Source organism: Meles meles, chromosome 14 (assembly GCF_922984935.1).
Source record: "Meles meles chromosome 14, mMelMel3.1 paternal haplotype, whole genome shotgun sequence".
Lineage (NCBI taxonomy): Eukaryota > Metazoa > Chordata > Mammalia > Carnivora > Mustelidae > Meles > Meles meles.
The window spans coordinates 6,721,873-6,741,846 of NC_060079.1; the positions used below are offsets into that span (position 1 = coordinate 6,721,873).

Below are 19,974 nucleotides of genomic sequence, written 5' to 3' on the forward strand. Positions count from 1 at the left end.
TCCCAGGGTCCTGGGATCAAGCCCCACAGCGGGCTCCCTGCTCAGGGGGAAGCCTGCTTCTGCTTCTCCCTCTCCCTCTGCCTGCTGCTCTGCCTACTTGTGCTCTCTCTCTCTCTGTCAAATAAATAAAAAAGAAAAAAAATAGCTAAACATCGCTCTATCTTTATGGGGCCAGTTAATCCGATTCCAAAACAGGCACTTGTCTCACTTTTGCTTGTCTTCAGCGCTGAATGTCCGCAGCCCAGCTGAGAGTGCAGAACTCCACATTTCACAGCCAGGACAGCGGAATGAGGAGACGGGGCCAGCACCAGCGCCGTGTCAGGCTCGTACAGAACCCACAGAGACGAAGACTGTCCCTGGACAAGTAAAATTTATTGCCTAATAGAATACCACGACACTGCAGAACATGGCCTTGGACATCACCAGGTAAAACCAATTTTTCTTTGTTTTTGGTCCGCATCTAAATGGCTCAGAACCGCATCTGTGAGTCTGTGATTGTAAACAGTGACAGACCTTTGTAACATCACGTGGGTTTCGCTGAAAGGATGTTGCCTCCTCTGGAAGGCGTTCACTCTGAATCATCTCGGGAGGTCAGTCCTCAGAGCGCTAGTTGCACAGCGCCCAGAAAACGGACTGCAACAGAGAGCCGCTGACGCTCACGGGGGCAGACAAGCACTGGATGAGGGCGGAGTCTGTGCAGGAACCACATGGACCGAAAGGCGTGAGGAAAAGGGAGGGCTACGGAAAAGTGTATAAAATGAGGGTCTGAGGACCACCTTGGGGAGTCCACAGGGTCTGGGGTCTTACCTCACAGATGTCCTTGAGGTGCTTGATGTACACGCGCTCAGTGTTCATGATCTCCTGGATGACATTGGTCCTCATCTGGTGCTTGCTCTCCGAGTGTTTGTGGCGGTTCTTGCCGGCATCTTCCTCCTGCTCCTCGCCCTGGGTGCTGCTGGAATTCTCCGACAGCTCCTCCTGATTGACACGCAACTGCGGGCCACACACAGGTGACAAGTGACTTGGGGGAAGGCGGTAACAGAAGCAGGCGGAAGGCCCCCCAGGGTTTCCGCTTCTCTGCGGCCGCGAGGAAGGTCCGAGGCTAAGTCTTCACGTACTCACAGAAGCACAGTGGGGCCAGTGCTCCAGCCACAGCAGCAATGTCAAACAACTAGCTGACCATGGCTGAAACGTTGCCTTCAATCCAGTCTAATTACTGAAAGCTTTCATTAAACTGATTACAAAGAACTGAACCTGGATTGAGGGGGCTCGAGCCCGACACGACAACTCTACCACTCCCCCACAGATCGAGAAGGGTTTGTAAGCGTCACACACTTACTCTGACAAAGCTTGCGGGGAACCAGGCCTCCTTGTCCTCATTCCGGCCCCACCACCAGTCCTTGTTAGAGGCTTCCAGGACCTGGATGACATCTCCTGCCTTGAAGCCCAGTTCCTGGTCATCCATGGTCACGTGGTCCCATAAGGCTTCTGCACAGACCACACTGCCATCGCTGATCAGCTGCAATGGGGACACATGCTTAGTGCAAAACCAGGTGGAAAAAGAACAAGGGGCACGCTGTGAGCTCTCCTAGGGGGACAAGGACATCTCCTACCTCGTACATGCCATTGGCTTGCAGTCAATACTTAGCGTTTGATTGTTACACAAAATGAGTTTCCATATTAGGGAAAACAAAATCAGGTAGGCGTCTCTCATAAGCTCTTAAAGGAAACCCCAAATCTACTTTTTTTAAAAGAAAGTATAAAAAATGGCTCACTCAGCTGTATGTCGGTTATTTAATGAATGTGAATATCTGGAATATTCACCACCAAAATGGCTTCTGAGCAAACAACACGGAGCCAGGCCTCTAACGGTTGTGCGCATACTTGACTGCAAGACCCTCAGGACTTCACCTAGAACTTACTCCTCAGATTCATTCAGTCTGGGGCGCCTGGGTGGCTCAGTGGTTTAAGCCTCTGCCTTCAGCTCAGGTCATGATCTCAGGGTCGTGGGATCGAGCCCCACATTGGGCTCTCTGCTCAGCGGGAAGCCTGCTTCCTCCTCTCTCTCTCTCTCTCTCTCTATCTACCTCTCTGCCCACTTGTGATCTCTGTCTGTCAGACTTCATTCACAGTCTGAATAAACTGTTAGTCTAACTTTATAGTTCACGACCGTTAAAGAGAACCAGCTTGATCTCCAGATTCTTAGCAGATTCCTTTAAAAAGGAAAGCACAGACACAGCTCGTCTGTCAGACAGCCACGGGTGGGGCTGCAGGTCCCCTCCGCCCCCAGGGACATCGTCACACTCTACAGCGACAGCGGGTATTACTAACTGAGATGCTAGCTCACGGATAACGGACACTCCACAGGCTCTAATCAAGAATGCCAAAAGCTGGTAAGTGCCTTCTGGAAAGAGTTCCATAAAAACGGGTGAAGACGCACAGAGGTGGAAAGAACACTAGATCTGTAGTGAGAAATACGTGGTTAACTTCAGCTCTGCCGTTTATGAGCAAATGACGTGGCCTCTTAGCTTCTGTGTTTGTTAAAATATGGGTAATAATTCTAACATCTACCTCTTAGACCGGCTGTGAGATCTTTCCGAGATGACACTAGGAAGAGCATTTTTTAAGCTGAAAAGCGCTACCCGAACATCAAGCAGCAGATGCTGCTCTTTTACTTAGAGTGGTGACGAGCATAGTTATCTGGAGAACTCAGTCACATAAACTGTCCTCAGAAATGCTAGAATGTCAGAGTTCAAGGTGTTAGAATATGTTTGGTAAGAAATAATCAAGAGGGGTTGCGTGGGTTGCTCAGTCAGCTAGGCGTCCGGCTCAGGTCATGATCTCAGGGTTATGGAACTGAGCCCCATGTTGGGCTCCACACTCAGTGGTGGGGAGTCTGCTTGAGATTCTCTCCCTCTGCCCCTCTCCCCACGCGAGCTCGCTCGCTCTAATAAATCTTTTCTAAAAAGAGAGAGAGAGAAAGAAAAAGAGAGAAGCAAGAAGGGCAAAGTCTGAAGTGATTCGGCACCCTGAAAACTGGGTATCCAAGATTTGCCCCTGTTGGGTGTGACTCAAGTACCTCGTTGATGGCCAGCTGCTCCCCGCCTGGCTGCAGGTATCTGGGGTTGGCCTGACACAGGTCTTCATAGCTATAGTCCTCCTCACTGCCGTTGTCATCCACTAAGGCCGCGGACTCAGTACCTCCATCTGAAGAGACTGAAAAAGAAACAGCAAGGTTTATGGTTAAAAGGACACAGCTAACACAAAAAAATTTTAGTGACAAAATAAATGACCTTTGAGAACATACCCCTAAGGGGAAGCAATCACTTTTGTCTTACCCAGAATAAGAAACCATTAGAAAATTCCCGCAGCTCTATCGATCCAAATGCAGCAGTTGTGCGAGGAGCCGGGGCCGAGTTTACAGTGAGCGGGCAGGAGAGCATCTCAGAGAATACTGCCGATGTTAACCCACAGCATTTTTGGTCACTTAGGATACTAAGTAAACGAGGTGTGACGTGGCTGGCAACGTGTGCTCCAGGGTGGACACAGAATATATAAATGCGGATCATATTTCTAAGTCCTGCGTTGGTAGCGTCCCAAGTGGAAACACGCGGTCATTCTCTCCAGGTGTCCATAACGTGAAAAGGTTGGAATTTATAATACCGGGTCAGGCATGACACCAGACCTTTGCCAAAGAAGGGAGAAAGGTCTTTAAAGGGTGGCTGCAGCATTCTGGACTGCCCACCTTGGCATTCGGATGTCTCCTTCTGGGGACAGCGGGCTACTCTCGCCAAGGCTAATTTGTCATCCAGCAGCGGGAATTATGAAGAGCAGAACACTCTTTGTGAAGAAGACAGGAGAGCCTATGGGATAGCAGCTGGCTTGGTAAGATACTGAGATGGCTTTGACTGAGAACACAATGTGGCTGGATCCAAAGCATGTGGTGAATGGACCCCCATCCATCCAGTGCAAGATGAGACCTGAAAAGCAAGGTGGGGGATGCGGGTGCCTCAAGGGTCCACAGTAAGCAGTGGGTGGTTCCTTCGGCATTCTGAGTAGGAAGCAACAGGTTCTGAAGACACTGACACTACAGAATGGGTTTTAGAGTCCCAGAGCCTGGTCTGAATTCCAGCCCTGCCCCTCTACAGGCACGGGACCCAGCAACTTCCTCTCTCGGAGTTTCCGCCTTCTGCTGTACAAACTATTTTCTTTCTCTTTGGAGAATGAGGTGAGGTGAGGTGATGTGTGGCAAGTTCCTAGCATCTTTGATTCATGGTTGGGACTCACTAAAAGAGGGTCTGGTGATGACGGCAGCGCATGTGGTGGGAGCCCGGCTGGGGGAGGAGGACTCCGCCACAGCAGCGTGAGGGAGGGGCTGGGGACGGACACCAGGCCCCGGGAACCCGCTGGGGAAACGGTGGGGTAGCTGGAGAGTGGAACCCAGGTGCCGCATCGGGGGAATGGCGAGGGGAACTGAAAGTCAAGGATGCTGTTTGTGCAGGTCGAGCTGGTGACAGAGCAAGAGGGACGGTGAAGTCAATGACGACTCGGAAAATCCCAGAGCAAAGTCGAAGAAGCCAGTGTGGTGGGAAGGAAGAAGGCCAGTGTGAGATCGCAGTGGGAGAGTGCTGTCTGCTCTTGCCTTTTGCAAGGACTTGCAAATCTGGATTTCTAGTAACTACCATCAGGGGACAGGTCTTCTTTCTCAACTGAGCAACTTCTTCTTTTTTTTTTTTTTTTAATGAAATACTTCTACTCCTCATTTTGTACTAAGTCTTCAAACCTGGCATGCTTTTGACATTTGCAGCCCAACCCAGGGGGATGAGCTGCGCTGTAGTACTCCACAGAGCCGTCCAGCCCCAGACCATGGCCCCGAGCTCGGCATACAGGGCCCCACGTCTTCCCTCCTGTCATTTCAGCCAGGCTGCTGTCGTGAACAACTTTTTATTTATTTTTTTTTTAAAGATTTTATTTATTTATTTGACAGAGAGAGATCACAAGTAGACAGAGAGGCAGGCAGAGAGAGAGGGAAGCAGGCTCCCTGCTGAGCAGAGAGCCCGATGCGGGACTCGATCCCAGGACCCTGAGATCATGACCTGAGCCGAAGGCAGCGGCTTAACCCACTGAGCCACCCAGGCGCCCCGTGAACAACTTTTTAAAAGAAACACACTCTGGGAGCACCTAGGTGGCTCAGTTGGTTAAGCATCTGACTCTGGATTTTGGCTCAGGTCATGATCTCAGGATCATGAGATCGAGCCCCACTTCAGGCTCTGTGCTGGGCATGCAGCCTGCTTGGGAGTCTCTGCCTCCCTCACCCTCTGCTCCTCCTCCCACTCCACTTGTACGCACGTTCTCTAAAAACAATTAAAAATAAAAAAAGTAAAATAAAAGCAACACACGGTGTAAACTGAACCTAGGATTCTTACACTAAAATAATGGTTAACTACTGAAAAAGATTTGTGACAACGGGTGACGATCAACACCATGAAAATTAGTTCTAAGATCATATTACATGCGTCAGATTCTCAAGTTTTCCTTACCGTGCACAGACAGGACTATGACTAAAATGATGAATTCAAGCCAAATAAAGGAAACTAGGGAGATGCAGGGACACAGAGGATGAGCGCCTCTTTCACAAGGTGCCCCACTCCTTGATGCCCATCCTGTGTGCCTGAGCGCCAGACAGAGCCCCTCTCAACGATGCCCAACATACCAGGTCTCCACAAGGGCACAGGATTTACCCATGCTTTCCTACGGCTTGGGTGCCCGTCTATACTCGGGAAGCCCCTACAATCCAGCTGTAGCCTGCTCTTCTTCAAAGCTCCCCTCTTGTGAGCCCAGGTGGGGCCAGCTGCTCTGCAGGCCTTCCTCCAGCTTACTTTTATGACCCTAGGTATGTGGTGAGTCACGGCATTGGTCTGAATATCTCTGTCCCAGTTAGGATACCGGATAGTAGACCGTCTCCCCATGCGTGGGACAGTGCACTGGATGTCAGGGCAGTGAGCTTGGAATCAGAGGACACCTCTGCGGTGAGGACAGAGTTCTTGGGCTCCGACCACCCTCTCTCACGTCCCGTCCCCTCGCTGTTGCCATACTCAGTCTCATTCAGGGAAGATCAGGGCCCGCATCTGAGAGAGGAACGTACAAGTGAGCCGCGTCAAGGATGAACAATGCAGGGGTGGAATGTCCCTGGAGCTGAGCACCAAGTCTAGAAGCAAATGGAAACTCTCCAGACCCCTGGCACTGCCTGGCAAACTGCGAGCTTGCTGGCTGGTTCACCCGGAAGAGAGGCAGCGCCTGGCTTGTGTCAGTGCAGGTGGTCACGGCGAAGGGAACACAGAGAGGTGGGCAGCGGGCAGCCAGCTGCGGGTATGTGTGTGCACACGAGTGTGCGTCTGTCCCCAGTGGGAGGCCATGGCCACACAGCAGGGCTTCCATCTCACGTGGCTTCCTTCTGGAGTATGATGCTGGAGGTGCGTCTGTTGCCTAATGCTGGTGGCTTTGAGTGAGGCCCTGGAGAAAGGCCGCCTTGTCTGAGAAGTGTGAGTGAGCTCTGTAAGAGCCTGGATACCGTGTGCTACTAGGGCCCCCTATGCTGAGGTCAGAGTGGTTGCAGGCAGAGGACAGGAGGTCACCCAGCCTAGGGTGTGTATATTTGGGGGAGAGGGAGAAAGTCTTGAGGAAGCAAATACAAGCTTTTTGTACATGCATGAGTCTTTCTTGCCTACAAAAAACAGAATCCAAAACAAACAAACAAAAGATACAAAAGAATACCACTAAAGCTCCAAGCCTTCTCTAACCAGAGACCCTGGAGCAACTGCTCAGCTACCATGCCCGACAGCTACCTCGGCTAACCACTGAGAAGTTTGAGAAGTTCAACAGTTCCTGCGTAAGGAAGATGCATGCAAACGCTCGGTCTTTAAGGAGGCCCGAAGCGGCAGGAGTCTGCACGTGTCCGCCACACTGACCTGCACAGGCTGGCACCGATGGCATTCCTCCCATCATTTTTCAGCCATGGCTACTGAGCCAAAAGGAAGGAAATGCAGGAAATGAAAGGTACCTGGGTCTCCTGTCCACAGCAAAGCCCTGAAAATGACACTTTTCCCTCAAAAACCCACTGAACATCGTTTTCCAGGGAGAAGTCTTTACCATTTGATCTGGCTGTTGCCATGGAAATCGGTAAGGGGGGGCAGTTCCAGGAAGCCAGTGATGATAATGCACTAACTCACAATTTACAGGAGTCTAATGAGAAGGGATTCCATTGAAAAAATGCTACACCTCCACAGGAAGTAGCAGGATCAAACTGTCTGGAACTCAGGACCTTCATCTACTGAATGATCTGAGTTTTCATAAACACTTAGAAAACTATCTCTGATTGAGCAGCACCCTGAGAAAGTTTCCACAGTGACAGCTTCCACAGTGCAGATTAATGTTCACTAATCACTGCCGAAACAAGACAGTTCTAGGGGCCAGGTGGGGTCAGCTGACTTAGTCTTCCAGTGGGTGAGTGAGGTACGGCAGGAGGCCTGCAGTGAAAGCCTGAGCAGTGTGGAGCACAAACACTTGGGCAAACTGTCTAGCTAAATGACCTTGGCACCCTTCACTTATCCTCTCCCAACCTCAGTTTTCCAGTCTGTAAAATGGGCGTTAAGTGCACACGTTTTCTCTAGCCAGAGCTCATTCTTTTTCTTCCACTGCACACATGCCACACCCAGCTCATCAGCAAATCCTGACTTTCCCTTGAGAATGAGTCCAGAATCTGGCCTGTTCTCACTGCTCTCCCACCTCTCTGGGCAGGTCACTCCAGCAACCCCTCTCCCTGGGATTCTCCTCACCCCACCCACCATAAACACTCTGCACTTCCCAGCCCTGTCACATGGCTCTAGTTCTGATGGCTGCTCCATCCCTGGGGACTCTCCCTGGGGACAGGCGGGCGCTGTTCCCTGTGCCTGATACCCTCCCACAAGCAAACCAAGTCCTTCCCTGACTGGTCCGTTCAAAACCACCCCTCTCTCCACCCCTGCTCTTTTTTCTTCATTCATTTTTCTCCATAGCATCTCTGACCATCTAACCTCATTTGTGTGCTGTCTGTTTCTCCAACTAAAATGCAAACTACATAAAGGCAGTGATTTTGTCTGCTTTGTTCTTAACTGCACTTCTAGTCCCTGGACCACCGCCTGGCACACACAGGCACTAAGTATTTGCTGGCTGGCTGGCTGGCTGGAAATACAACCAACACACAGTCCAAGAAGAGCAGGGCTCTGGGTCAGACAGACTTGGCTTCAAGTAACAGTCCTGTATAAAAATGGTTTTTGGTGTTTTGTTAGTAGTTTGAGTCCATGGTCAAGTTTCTTTCTCAATCTTTCACCTGCCAAACTGTCAAATACAGATAGTAGTAGTCATTTGTAAATCCTCAACAAGTAACTTGTTACATGACTGCGAACTTCCAGTGAAACAATACATAAAAGCACTGAGTAAACTGGAAAACATTACAGAAAGGCAAGATGACTTCCCTCGGCATCCCAACGCACCAGGCCCAGAGCTGTTTTGCGTAACTCGGCTCATATATCCCTCAGGGCAGTGCTATGTGGTAGAGACTTATACTAATTTTCCCTCCTTCCTACCCACTTCCTTGGCAGCCACCTTCCTACTTTCTGTTCCTGTGATTTTAACTACTTGAGATTCTTTAAGTGGGATCGTACAGCATTCGTCCTTTTGTGACTGGCTTATTTCAGTTAGCATCATGTCCTCGGGGTTCATCTGTGTAGCGTGTTGTCGGAATTTCCTTCCTTTTAAAGGTGGAATAATAGTCCACTGTACGTACACACTGTTTTCTAGATCTACTCATCTGTGGATGTGCCTGGGTTGCTCCCTGCTCTTGGCCATGGTGAGTACTGCTGCGGGGAACATGGCTGTGCAAGATCTCTGAGATCCTGCTTCAGTTCTTCGGGATGTATACCCAGAATGGGACTGCTGGATTACATGGTAATTCGATTTTAACTTTTTAAGGAACTTCCGTACTGTTTTCCGCCGGCTGCCCCACTATATATGCTCACCAACAATGTACAGGGTTCCGATTTCCCCACATCCTCGCCAAATGTATTTCTTCTGTAGAACACATAGGAGGCGTGGAAAAGCCATTTTTGGGGGGAGGGGGAGCCATTTTTGAAAACAATCTTGGAAACATGGAGCAAAGTTTGTTCTGGGTTAAAAATCATTTTTAAAATCCCCCAAAGCCCTATATATACAATAAAATAGAAGCAGGTACAGTGTGTTCTCTTCCGCAGAACTTCTTAAAGCTGCACTCAAGCCCAGCGAGACAACCTTTACCATGTAAAAGCTCCGTACACTGATTTTTAGCACATACCTCTGGCTCGGACCAATTATGAAACAACACACCTTTTCCCATAGAGTAAATATATAGAAATACTCTAAATCTGTATACAATGAATTTTTAAGGTGCTTGTTGAATTGTCACCGCATCCTTCTGGAAAGGCTGTTGTTCCCTTGCACACCCTCCCCCCAACTGGGCTACCTTCTTCCTGTGGCACCCCTATCTAGTTCTGTCCCTCCTACAGTCATACCTTCAGATTCAGCTCTGAATTCTCCTCTCCCCCCTAGATCCCTGCTTACTTCCTGAATGAACCGGTCACCTCCCCAGGCCACAGCTGCCATACGAGGACGACTCCCCAGGCCAGTCGCAGCCTGACCTGATGTGGCGTTAGGAACAACTGGAGAGAGACAGAGCCACACATCCATAGAGAACAGCCTATTTTTAAGTCAGCAGGACCACTGCAAACACAATTAGACATAATACAAACAGAGATGACCCAAGTTTTTTTTGTTTTGTTTTGTTTTGTTTTTAAAGGCCAGCAATAAACAGCTTCCACATTCCAAAGGGAAACATTCCTCAGGGAAGCAACAGACATTCTTCTGTCTGGACTTATATTTTGCACTGGTGAAGGGATGAAACCTGCCCACAGACTCCAAAGGTGAATTTTTATGACAGGAAATATCAAACATCACCAACAATGCAAAGTCTTATTTTATAACATGTGCCAAAGGATAAGGACTTCCTACAGGAGTCTGATTTTTATGCATACAGAAAACAGGCCCATGTCCTGGTGGGAGTTTTTCTCAGGACACACAACACGTCTCTTTCCCGTTTGGCTTATTTCTGCATGTTGAAGGGCTTTTGAGCAGAGTGATGGAACTTCAAAAGCACCGGCCTGGGAGTCTAGAGACCTCGGTGTGGGTCCAAGCGAGGCCATGCAGAAAGAGATCCTGAGCTCACGGAGTCTTTGCTTTCTCATTTGCAACCAAGAAAAATGGTGCCTCTTTCATGTGTCTCACCCATCTGTGGGGAGGGCCGGTAACAGGATGCATGTGAAGTGTTTCGTTAAATAAAAGGAAGGTAAGCAGGCACCTGGGTGGCTCAGTCGTTAAGCATCTGCCTTCAGCTCAGGTCATGATATCGAGCTCCCTGCTCAGTGGGGAGCCTAATTCTCCCTCTCCAGGTCCCCTGTGCTTGTGTTCCCTCTCTCGGTCATAAATAAATAAAGTCTTTTTAAAAAAAAAAGAAAAGAAAAGAAAAGAAAGGTAAGAACAAACACAGTGGGCTTCACAGTCAGCCACTTGACGTCAAGGTCATCCGGATGTCAGCTGTTGTCATGATGTGCCTCACCCCAGCACTGACTACCTACCAAGCAGCCTTCTTCCCGCGGCGGGGGCAGCTCCTCTGAGGGGACTTCCCCTCAAAAACCTGGCTGATTGCAGGGGAATTCCTACACTTAGAATAATCTGTCCAAAACACATATTTTAGAAAACCTCCTGCTGGTCACTCAGACTTCCTCAGGTTTGAGACAAGCCCGCCTTGCTTCCCATCTTAAGAACGGAAATAGCAAACACAGCGGAGAGAGGCAGGCCAGCAGCTTGGGCTCGGGACCCTCAGCAGCTCCCACAGAGCCACTGCTCTAGGCGCCGAACCCTGACCAGCCAGAGCCACTCTCGAGCCACGGAGATGCACACAGAGGGGACAAACCCAGTTCCAGGGGGCTGACTTCAGTGTCAAAACTCGGGACACTACTTCCTCTTCAGTGGTTCCCACGCATCCAGCGCCGATGGCACCCAATCGCTTGGGGAATGTTCAGAATCAAGATTTCTGCCTTATGCTGGACCACAGAACCAAGTGCTCACGGAGAGTGGGGATGTTTGCTGAGAATCCATTTTCAAAAGCACCCCAAGGGATTCTGATGCCTGGCTAACTGTGGGAACCATTGGACTTTAAGGCCAAACTTACTTAAGCCACCTGCACGGATCTGTTCTAGGATGGATGCGTTCTGTTGCCTGTCCACACGGCAAGTCACAATTTGGAGAGCAAACGTACCCTGATCTCACTGGTGAAAACCTCTGCTCTAGCTACTCGGTACCACTGAATGTTCCCTACATCAACACGAAGGGCAGAATCCCTCTGTCCATGCTAACCTCTCCACTGGAGCAACATTCTCATCCAAAGAGCAGATCAAATTCCGCTTCAACGACTTTGAGGCAGCTTGGCTCCCACTTCTTGGTGATGGGTTCCATGACTTTTTGGCTCTCCTCCCTGTTATTCCCTGGCCCCCTGCAGCAACAATCTCGGTCTCTGACGTTCTAGAAGCATGGTAGGGCTTAAAACACTCATCACATTTATATTGTTATATATTAGCTGTTTACAATATTCTGGATAGCTGGTCATGTACCTGTCTCTTTATATCTGTCCCCACCCCTCTCCCAGGGAAAAGAACTTCCTAAGGGAAAAGAAACATGCTTACTAGTCAGTGTCACTTGACTGGGTGAAAGGCTTGAATGAACAACTTTCATATCTGGAATTTAAAATGTTACCATCACATAAGTCACTATTATGTCTAATCTAGACTTGCAAACCATTTCCCAGAAATAGTATTTTTGAGCCTTTTAAACAGAGGAACAGTAGGATCAAAAAGGGCCCTAGATATGGACATGCCAGTCTTCACTGATAACCTTTTATAGTGTTTATGGATCTTTTGAAAATAATTCTCCCAGGATACAGCCTTCTATCTGGATTCAACTTAGGGCCACTGCTTACTTCTGCTGCCCAGAGTGGTAGGTGATGGGAGTAAGTTACATCACAACTGAGCTTCATTTACACAAAACCCCGGACAGTGGATTTTGTTTCTACAAATGGTTTAATGGATTTTGTTTTGAACTACCTATGAATCATCTTCCCTCTTCTCAATTTAAGGCCAAAAACTTGCCCAAGAGTTGGGTCATATATATACTCTGTATCATTAAGAAAAGAGTCTGCTTGAGCTCTTCTGTCGAATGGATACTCAGAGCCCTCAGATATCAGGATTTGGTATCCCCAAAACAATACCCCTGAGGTCTCCCCTCTACTCTCTCCTGGAAGCACAGCGGCTGGAGAGACCTCAGCTTCCTCCTGTTCTAGAAGCTTGCCCTCCGTCCTGTGTCCAATTCAGACATGGGATTCAGGTTCTGGGTTTCTTAGCCACGAACCCTCAGGTTTTACCTTTGGCTTGTCCCTTGGCATCCTCTTAACAAGCTGCTGCTCTTCCTTGGGTTTCTGGTTCTGACCCTGACCCTGTCCCCCATGCTGACACATGTGGGTTTGTCCAGGCTCCTCCTCGCCACTTGGTTACACCCTCGACGGCTCTCTGGGCTGGATATCACCACCCCTCGCTGCACAAATCCTGAGCAGGAACCTATCTGGTTTCACCAAATCCCGGGAATGAACTCTTAGTGTGTACCAGGCACTACGCTAAACTCTTAATATAAATCATCCCGGTCAAGCCTCATAAGCATCTTGGAATTATTACTGTCTGTTTATAGAAGAGGAAATTGTGGCTCAAAGAGTTATAAGTAACTGCTCCTAAGTGGTGGGGCTGGAATTCAAACACGGGTCTGTCTGGCTCCAAAACAAGCCTGCTACACACCTGCCTCAGTCCTGCCCTCTACTTAGCTCACAGGGACAGGACCACAGCCTGATGGGGCCCATCCTCTCCGGGGCCCACGCTCCCCTTGCCTGTCCCTGGCTGGAGCTTCCTCCCGACACAAGGGCCATCAGGCTGTGCCTCAGAGTCCCCCAGCCCCTCCCCTGCTCCCCGCCCAATCAGGGTGCTCAAATAAAATAGAAGTCACAATTTAGAAAACTCATTATCTTATGCTGGCGTATCATTTCAAGTTGACTAAACACTGTGTTTGCTGTCACTTCCACTACACACACACACACATATAGTGAGTATAGCCAGTATATGAAAAAGTCTTTGGAACACAATGAACCAGAAAACATTCAGGGCCGGAAAAGAGAAGATTCCTACAGAACCAGCCTTCCCAGTTAAAGAGAGTTCCTTCCTTTCCTTTCCAGCCAGATTCATCAAAGGAACAGAGCCACCTGTGGGGGCAGGGCAGGAGAAGGGGAGCCCTCCTGGAACACAGGAAGGGAGGCGAGTGCAAAGCTTTGCACAGAAGATTCTGCCATGCTGAGTCTCTTTCGCTAGGTTGAGAGCATTCCACTCACAGCCAGAGGCCAGGTCAGGCCTTCCCTCGGCCTTTGCAGAGTGTGGGAAGAAAGACTGGGAATCTTGCCCAGGGAGTGGAGGAATGCTGAGAGGAGGAGCAGCAGGACAGTGGGGGGCTCCCAGCACTGCCCGCCCAGCCGCCTCTGCTCTCCCACGCGCTGGCGTGGCTGGCTCCGCTGTAATAAACACTCAGATCCACCCAGTGGTGCTCAGGATGAGTGGGGCACCCAGCACCCCTCTGGTCTCCATCCCAGCCTCATCTGGTCTGCAACGACAACAAGCTCATGGTACCCAGTTACTGAAGTGGACCCTCACAGCCACTTGGGAGGCAGGTCTGTGCTGTGAATGCATTTATCAGTGAGCAACTTTTTAGTGAAACGGAGTACACGCTGCTCTTGTTTTCTCAATCCGCCAGACACAGAAGCCATAACCACATCCCCATCTGCTCTCCGCCAGCACAGAACACCAACTAAGACACGAAAGAAGCACGAACTCTAACCTGTACTGCCCCAGTGAGGCCCAAGGCAGCCTTCAAGCTGTCAGCTGCAATTCTCATTCATTTCAGTCTGAGTTACTGGCTTGGATTAAAAGCAAAAACAGAGACAAGACTTTTAAAAAGCATCCTATTGTACCCACATTGTAGCAGTTGGCTAAAATTCTTCCTGTGAAGTACTTTCTTTCTTACTCTTTTTAAAGAATACATGCATCGCAATCTATATAACTTCTTAGGGTGAGAGCATCACATTTCCTTCGCATTTAAATAGGAACTATCTTAGTGGACACCACTCACAAAAATACTGAAAAGTCAGGGGGGGAGACAGTGCAGTAACCAAATACGGGGCAATACCACTTTTGAAAACAGTAAACAGTCTTTTTCAGAAACGAGTTGAGAGCCTTCCATACCCCAGAATAGCAAGGAACATTTTTATATACAGCCCAACAATAAACTCTTGTATACAAGAATTTCATGTAACAGAAGTAAACACCAGCACAGTAAAAACCAGATCCATAACTCACACAGGATGCTTGCTTCTTATTTTCTATTTCACACTAACAGCTATACCATAATCAAAGCCAAGTTCCTTGATTTATTACATCCACAACTAAAAGTACCCTCAGAATGCTACACTAGGATGAATGAGCTTTCACAGACACACTTAAACTGGCAAGCAGCAGCAAAGAGAAAGCACCATAACTTGGAAGGAAACGGAGTAGAATTAGCAATATTGCCACAATATAGTAATTCATTCTGTGCACACATACCCATGTGAAGGCTTTCCAGACTCCAGAATCTTGCTATCTCCCCTCTGGCTACCATTCTTCTCTTTGAAAAACAGCCACGTTCAGAGCAGGACTGGGGTGTGACTGAGCATCACGGAGAATCACACAGGCTCTCTCAGCTACGGAAACTGCAGAAATCGCTTATTCACTGCTTTGACGCTGTGTGCACTCCCGGCCAGAGCGTGCTTAGAGGCTGACAACTCACTCACTGCTCACAGCCGCTAGGGTTAGCGGCTCCAGACGTCCCAGGGATGTCAGGGAGGAAATTCTAAACTCAAGCAAAGCCTCCACGTACCAAACCCAAACACACTCACAAGCGTATCAGGTGTGGTCAAGAGCCTTCGACAAAAGTGGGAGAAATGCGTTTGCTGCTTTTAATTATGATCCCAAAGGCTGAGTTAGACTTTTAGAGAGCTTTTAAAAAGGTATTTATTTCCCGGGGGGAAAAAGCAGAGAGGTCGCTCAGTTCAAAAATGGAGTTCGGATTTCATGACAAAAATTTGAGTTATGTTAATTGTAAATTTGTGAAATCACCTTAAAGGAAGGATTTTGTTCAAATATATATATGTGTTTGTGTATACATTACTTTCACTCTACTATGTGAAAGTAATATGTCTATCTTTCATTATATAAAGTGTGCATCGCCTATAATGAAGAGAATTGCTGTTTTTTAAAGTTTCTCTCTAGATGACATACAGGTCATTTATTTCCCCCATACTCTTCACTATTTTCCACGTTATGTCAATGAGCAAGTCTTTCTTTTACATTGTGAAACAATGATCTTTAACAAACTACACTTCCTTCAATTTCTTCATGACAGGAAGATGTTACTTTTTGACTTTATGAGCAAGATACAACATATGCAAAGTAGCGACCACGTGGTGATCCCTTAATAAACAGCGGTTAAAACATTAACAGTACCAGTTAGCAAATGCGTGTTTTACACCCGTGGGACCCAGTGAACCTGGGTACAATATCTGCTCTACCCAACTGCTTAGGAAAAGTTTCTAAGTCTCTAGGGAATCTCAGTTTCTGGTCTGTAGAATGGGTATGACTGGGGCATCAACAACCCTGTGAGGGTTATTGAGAACATACTAAAAAGTATTTAGAACAATACTGGCACTTCGTGAGAGATTAATAAACATCACCAATCATGCTGCCTCAACTTCAAAAGACCCAAGGTCAGTAAAACGGTGTTGGTTCCCACAAAACTCACACCATGCACTTATTAGGCAAAACTGCCTAATTAATTATATTGCCCATGTTGACTATGTGCTATATTGTAGACTGTTCTTATCTTAAGTGTTTGTAGCTATTTCTACTGACTTCCTGTATCCCACCCTTCAATCCGGCTGAAGAGTTTTCTGGAGAACTCACAGCTTTAATAACCCACAACAAAGGTGAAATGGAGTGAACATACACACACACACAGTCACACTCACAATACCACATCAGCTTCAAATTTTGCCTTTGCAAGTATTTTTTTTTTTAATGATTTAAGAAAGTCAAAGTTTTTAAATGATTAGTAAAATAGCTCATTCAAAACGGGCCTATCTCTTCTTTTAAAAGGTGGGACTAAACTGAATTATGGACTCAAAAGCTTCCTTGAAATTGTTTTTCAGAACAGTCTCTCTCTGTAAGGTAAAGTGTCCTACATGCCACAGGGCATACTAGTTGCAGAGTAGGGTCCATGCAAAAAGTCGACCTCATGAAACGTGCAAGTATACATTAGTAGCCACAAGTTCCCATAAACCCAAATGACCGCTGTGCAACACTGTTTACCATAGAATTTCCCAACTTTATTGGGTCACAAAACTCTTTTATTCTAGTAACACATATTACTGCCCACAAAGAAAGTGTGTTAGGGTCTTGCTACTCAGGGTGTGGTCCATGGACACATAGCACTGGCCTGACCCGGCAGCTGATTAGAAGTGAAGAGTCTGCGTCCCCATCCACATTATGTGGAATCAGAACGTGTATTTTAACAAGGTCAGGGGCATTCAAATACACATTTGGGTTTGGAAAGTATTATTCTAGGCAATTCAAGAACATCGTGAATGCTAGTGTCCCTTTTAAAAATCAATTCAGAAGCTAATGAAGACCATGGAATATGAACAGATAGATGCGGTTTTAGTTAGAAGAAAGAGGTGAAATCCTAAACACTGAGATAAAGAGCAGTGAGAAGATGGAATTAATTCTGATGGGTATCCGTTCTAAGCTTAAATTCCAGCAGGAGGCAAATAAAATCCAGAGTGTTTTCATTTTCTTAAATTTGGGGTTCGTCTGTTTGCTTTGTTGGTTGGATAAAATTGCAAGTTGTCAAAAAGAAAAAGATCTCTTTGCCACATTTCCTTGGTATTGTCCTAAGAGTTTGTTTGCTCACTTTTGCCTTTCACTGGCAGCTGGTGCACAGAATAGCTCTTACATCCCAAGGACTTTTCCAAATCCAGAGATAGAGTCAAGGCACTACACTGAGATCCCTGGGAGTTTAGGATCTTAAATCAAAGGCATTTACTAAGTAAACCTACTTTACTGCACACCCAAAATGAAACAAAGATAAAAAGAAGGAAAAAGGTAAACAAACAAAGACTGTGTTTAAATGAGGCATCTCATCAAAGGATACTGATGATACTGACCCAACAACGCTTCTAAGATATTTTTGGAAGAAGTAATACGGAGGTTTGACTTAGAGCTTTTTTTTTTTTTTTAAGTGATTAAAGCCTATGTTTACAAGATCAATAAGAATACTACAACAAAGACCTTAAGCATAGTTGAAAAAAGTCTTAAACTCCACCCCCCCACCTCCCCCCACCCCAACACACACATTAATTTATTCTCCTTGGATAAGACATCACTACATTAGATGGTCAGGACTGGGAATTCCAAACATTGATTACTGGCAACCCTGAAAGAACTAAGTAAGGGATCAGTCCCTCAGGGGGGGAGAGAAATTCAAATTATATCCTAATATCAAATATTTAGAAATGAGTGAAAATAAAGTAAAAAGTCAAAAACACATGGAATGTTGATGATTTTTCTTATACAGATATAGAAATTAAAGTGATTTTTCAGCACAGTGGTCCTAAGACCCATATATATTTACACACACCTGTATGGGAAGGAAATGCCATAAAACAATTGGGGTAAGTTAGTAGTGGTACCTCAGACTCAAACCAGTGGTCATGTCTACTGCTCTAGGACTGTTTCTTGAGATTGACTAGGTGGTCATTCAGGTTCCATTTAGCTCTGAATTTGAGATCTTCTTATTTTAAATACAATATGGCATAGATTTTCTTATATGACCACCTTCTGCTTTGTGCAGAAAGATTACCAGCACTGGTTTTCTGCTCAAAATTTCCCAGCTGCTACAGCTTCTTCGCCAAAGCAGCAACCTTTGCTGCATGGTGGAAAGGTGTCCTTAGCCTACAAATATCCTAGCAACTTTATGTCCCCACTATGTTTAGAGACAGCCCCAGTACCAAGACAGGCACCAGACAGGAGAAGGCCCAGAGGATAGAGTGACACTATTCTTCAGCACAATATCCTCAGCTTTGGAAATGGGCTCAAGGTTGAGTAACACATCACCACGAACAGAGAAATCCCTACATCTGGCTGGACTGAGCTACAGTACAAAGTCCCATTTGAGCAACAACTAACCAGAATCAAGAGTAAGAGAGAAAGAGAGAGCCCATGCAGTAGGAGGGACAGTCTCCCTGTTGATGTGGGACTCAATCCCAAGACCCTGGAATTATGACCTGAGCCAAAGTCAGATGCTTCACCAACAAACCCACCCAGGCGCCCCGCAGCATGTGTCCTGTGTACACACCCTCGCTCTTCTCTATTACTGATATGGGGCCACAGTTCCTAAAGCCGGAATGGGGGATTCTTTAACAGGAACTAATCTGAGACATTTGCTATCAGTTATTCAAACCAATGCTCCCTTGTCCACTAGCACAAATAACTAAGTATCCAGAGTATTCCCTTTATTCTGAATGGATTAAAAACAAGCCATATTATATATCTATAGACCCGTTATGCTCTTTTCCAGGGAAATAAAAGAAAATATAACCAATTTCTGAAACCTGTATACATTCTGTCTTCATTCAACATAATATGTAACATAACATTTTCTAGAACATACTGATCTAGCTGCAGACACTATTTCAATATGCTGCCTGCTCATGTATGGATGGCTAAGGCAGGCTCAATTAGGCCTTCCTGAAACATGCCTCAGCAGCCAGGCTCCTCACCACAGAAGGGGAGGACCCTGTCACACAAAGCACACAGGAAATGGAGCCCAAGTTATAAGAAGCTGCTGGGTGAGAACCACCCAGTGCAAACTTAAAGATACAGAGGATGTAAATGTGCCTCTCTTTGGATCTTCAAAGCTACTCCTTTTCAGTCTGTGGTAATGCAGACTTGAACATACAAGATGATGGAAAATTTTCTCAGTGGCAAATAAACCCTCCCATTTGCCCTTACTCCATGCCCCAACCTCTCCAAAAAAGACACTCTTCCCGAGTACTGTTTATCACAATGTTTAGACTTCAGAAACAAATAAAAATTGCCCTTTAAAAGAAAAGGTAAGGTCTTCATTTTACGACATGTTTCTCCCATCTTCTGTAAACACCATGTGTTTGCTTTCTTCCCATCCTTCCGGACCTAGTACGTATCTCATATCCGCTCTGTATTTATGTATTTGTCTTTACATCCTTAAGACTGAGCAGGTTTCAAACATAACAAGAGCAGAATAGGTACTGGATGAATGTCCCTCTCTTGGATGAATGTCCCTCTCTTGGATGAATGTCCCTCTCTTCCTTTGTTTTAATTACAGGCAATTATTAGGGCGTGGTCTTAAAAGCCAACACACAGGTATACCTTCTGCGCACATAAAAAAAAATCATTTTGTGTTTTGTTCCACCCTCCACCTGGAAGACAGACAGTGGAATGGAAGCAGTCTGGGATTCCAAGTCAGCCTGATCTGGTCTCAATGCCAGCTACACTACTTATAACTGAAATCTCGCCTAACTGAGCGAGGAAAAGGTCTGAGTAGTTTTAAGCCTTGTTGAGTTCATCTCTGAGAACAACATGGACAGAGTACAAGCACTGTGTGGTTGTTTGCTTCATGTTTAGATCTCCT

At 46.8% G+C, this 19,974-nt stretch overlaps 1 protein-coding gene across 9 annotated transcripts in view; it reads right to left on the bottom strand.

The window, feature by feature from the left end:
- SPATA13 (spermatogenesis associated 13) overlaps positions 1–19,974 on the bottom strand; it is a 146,146-nt gene that overhangs the window by 16,051 nt on the left and 110,121 nt on the right. For 8 of the 9 annotated variants that reach the window (XR_006814869.1, XR_006814868.1, XM_045977875.1 and 5 more), the window contains 3 exons: positions 3,080–3,216; positions 1,340–1,519; positions 808–993 (listed from right to left, as the gene is read on the bottom strand). Coding sequence is in view for 7 of the 9 variants with exons in the window: in XM_045977875.1 (XP_045833831.1) it covers positions 808–993; positions 1,340–1,519; positions 3,080–3,216 (503 nt within the window). In the remaining 2 variants the exon portion in view is untranslated. Of the gene's footprint in view, positions 1–807; positions 994–1,339; positions 1,520–3,079; positions 3,217–14,816; positions 14,991–19,974 lie in introns of those variants that run through there. The other variant, XM_045977879.1, reaches the window with a different exon arrangement.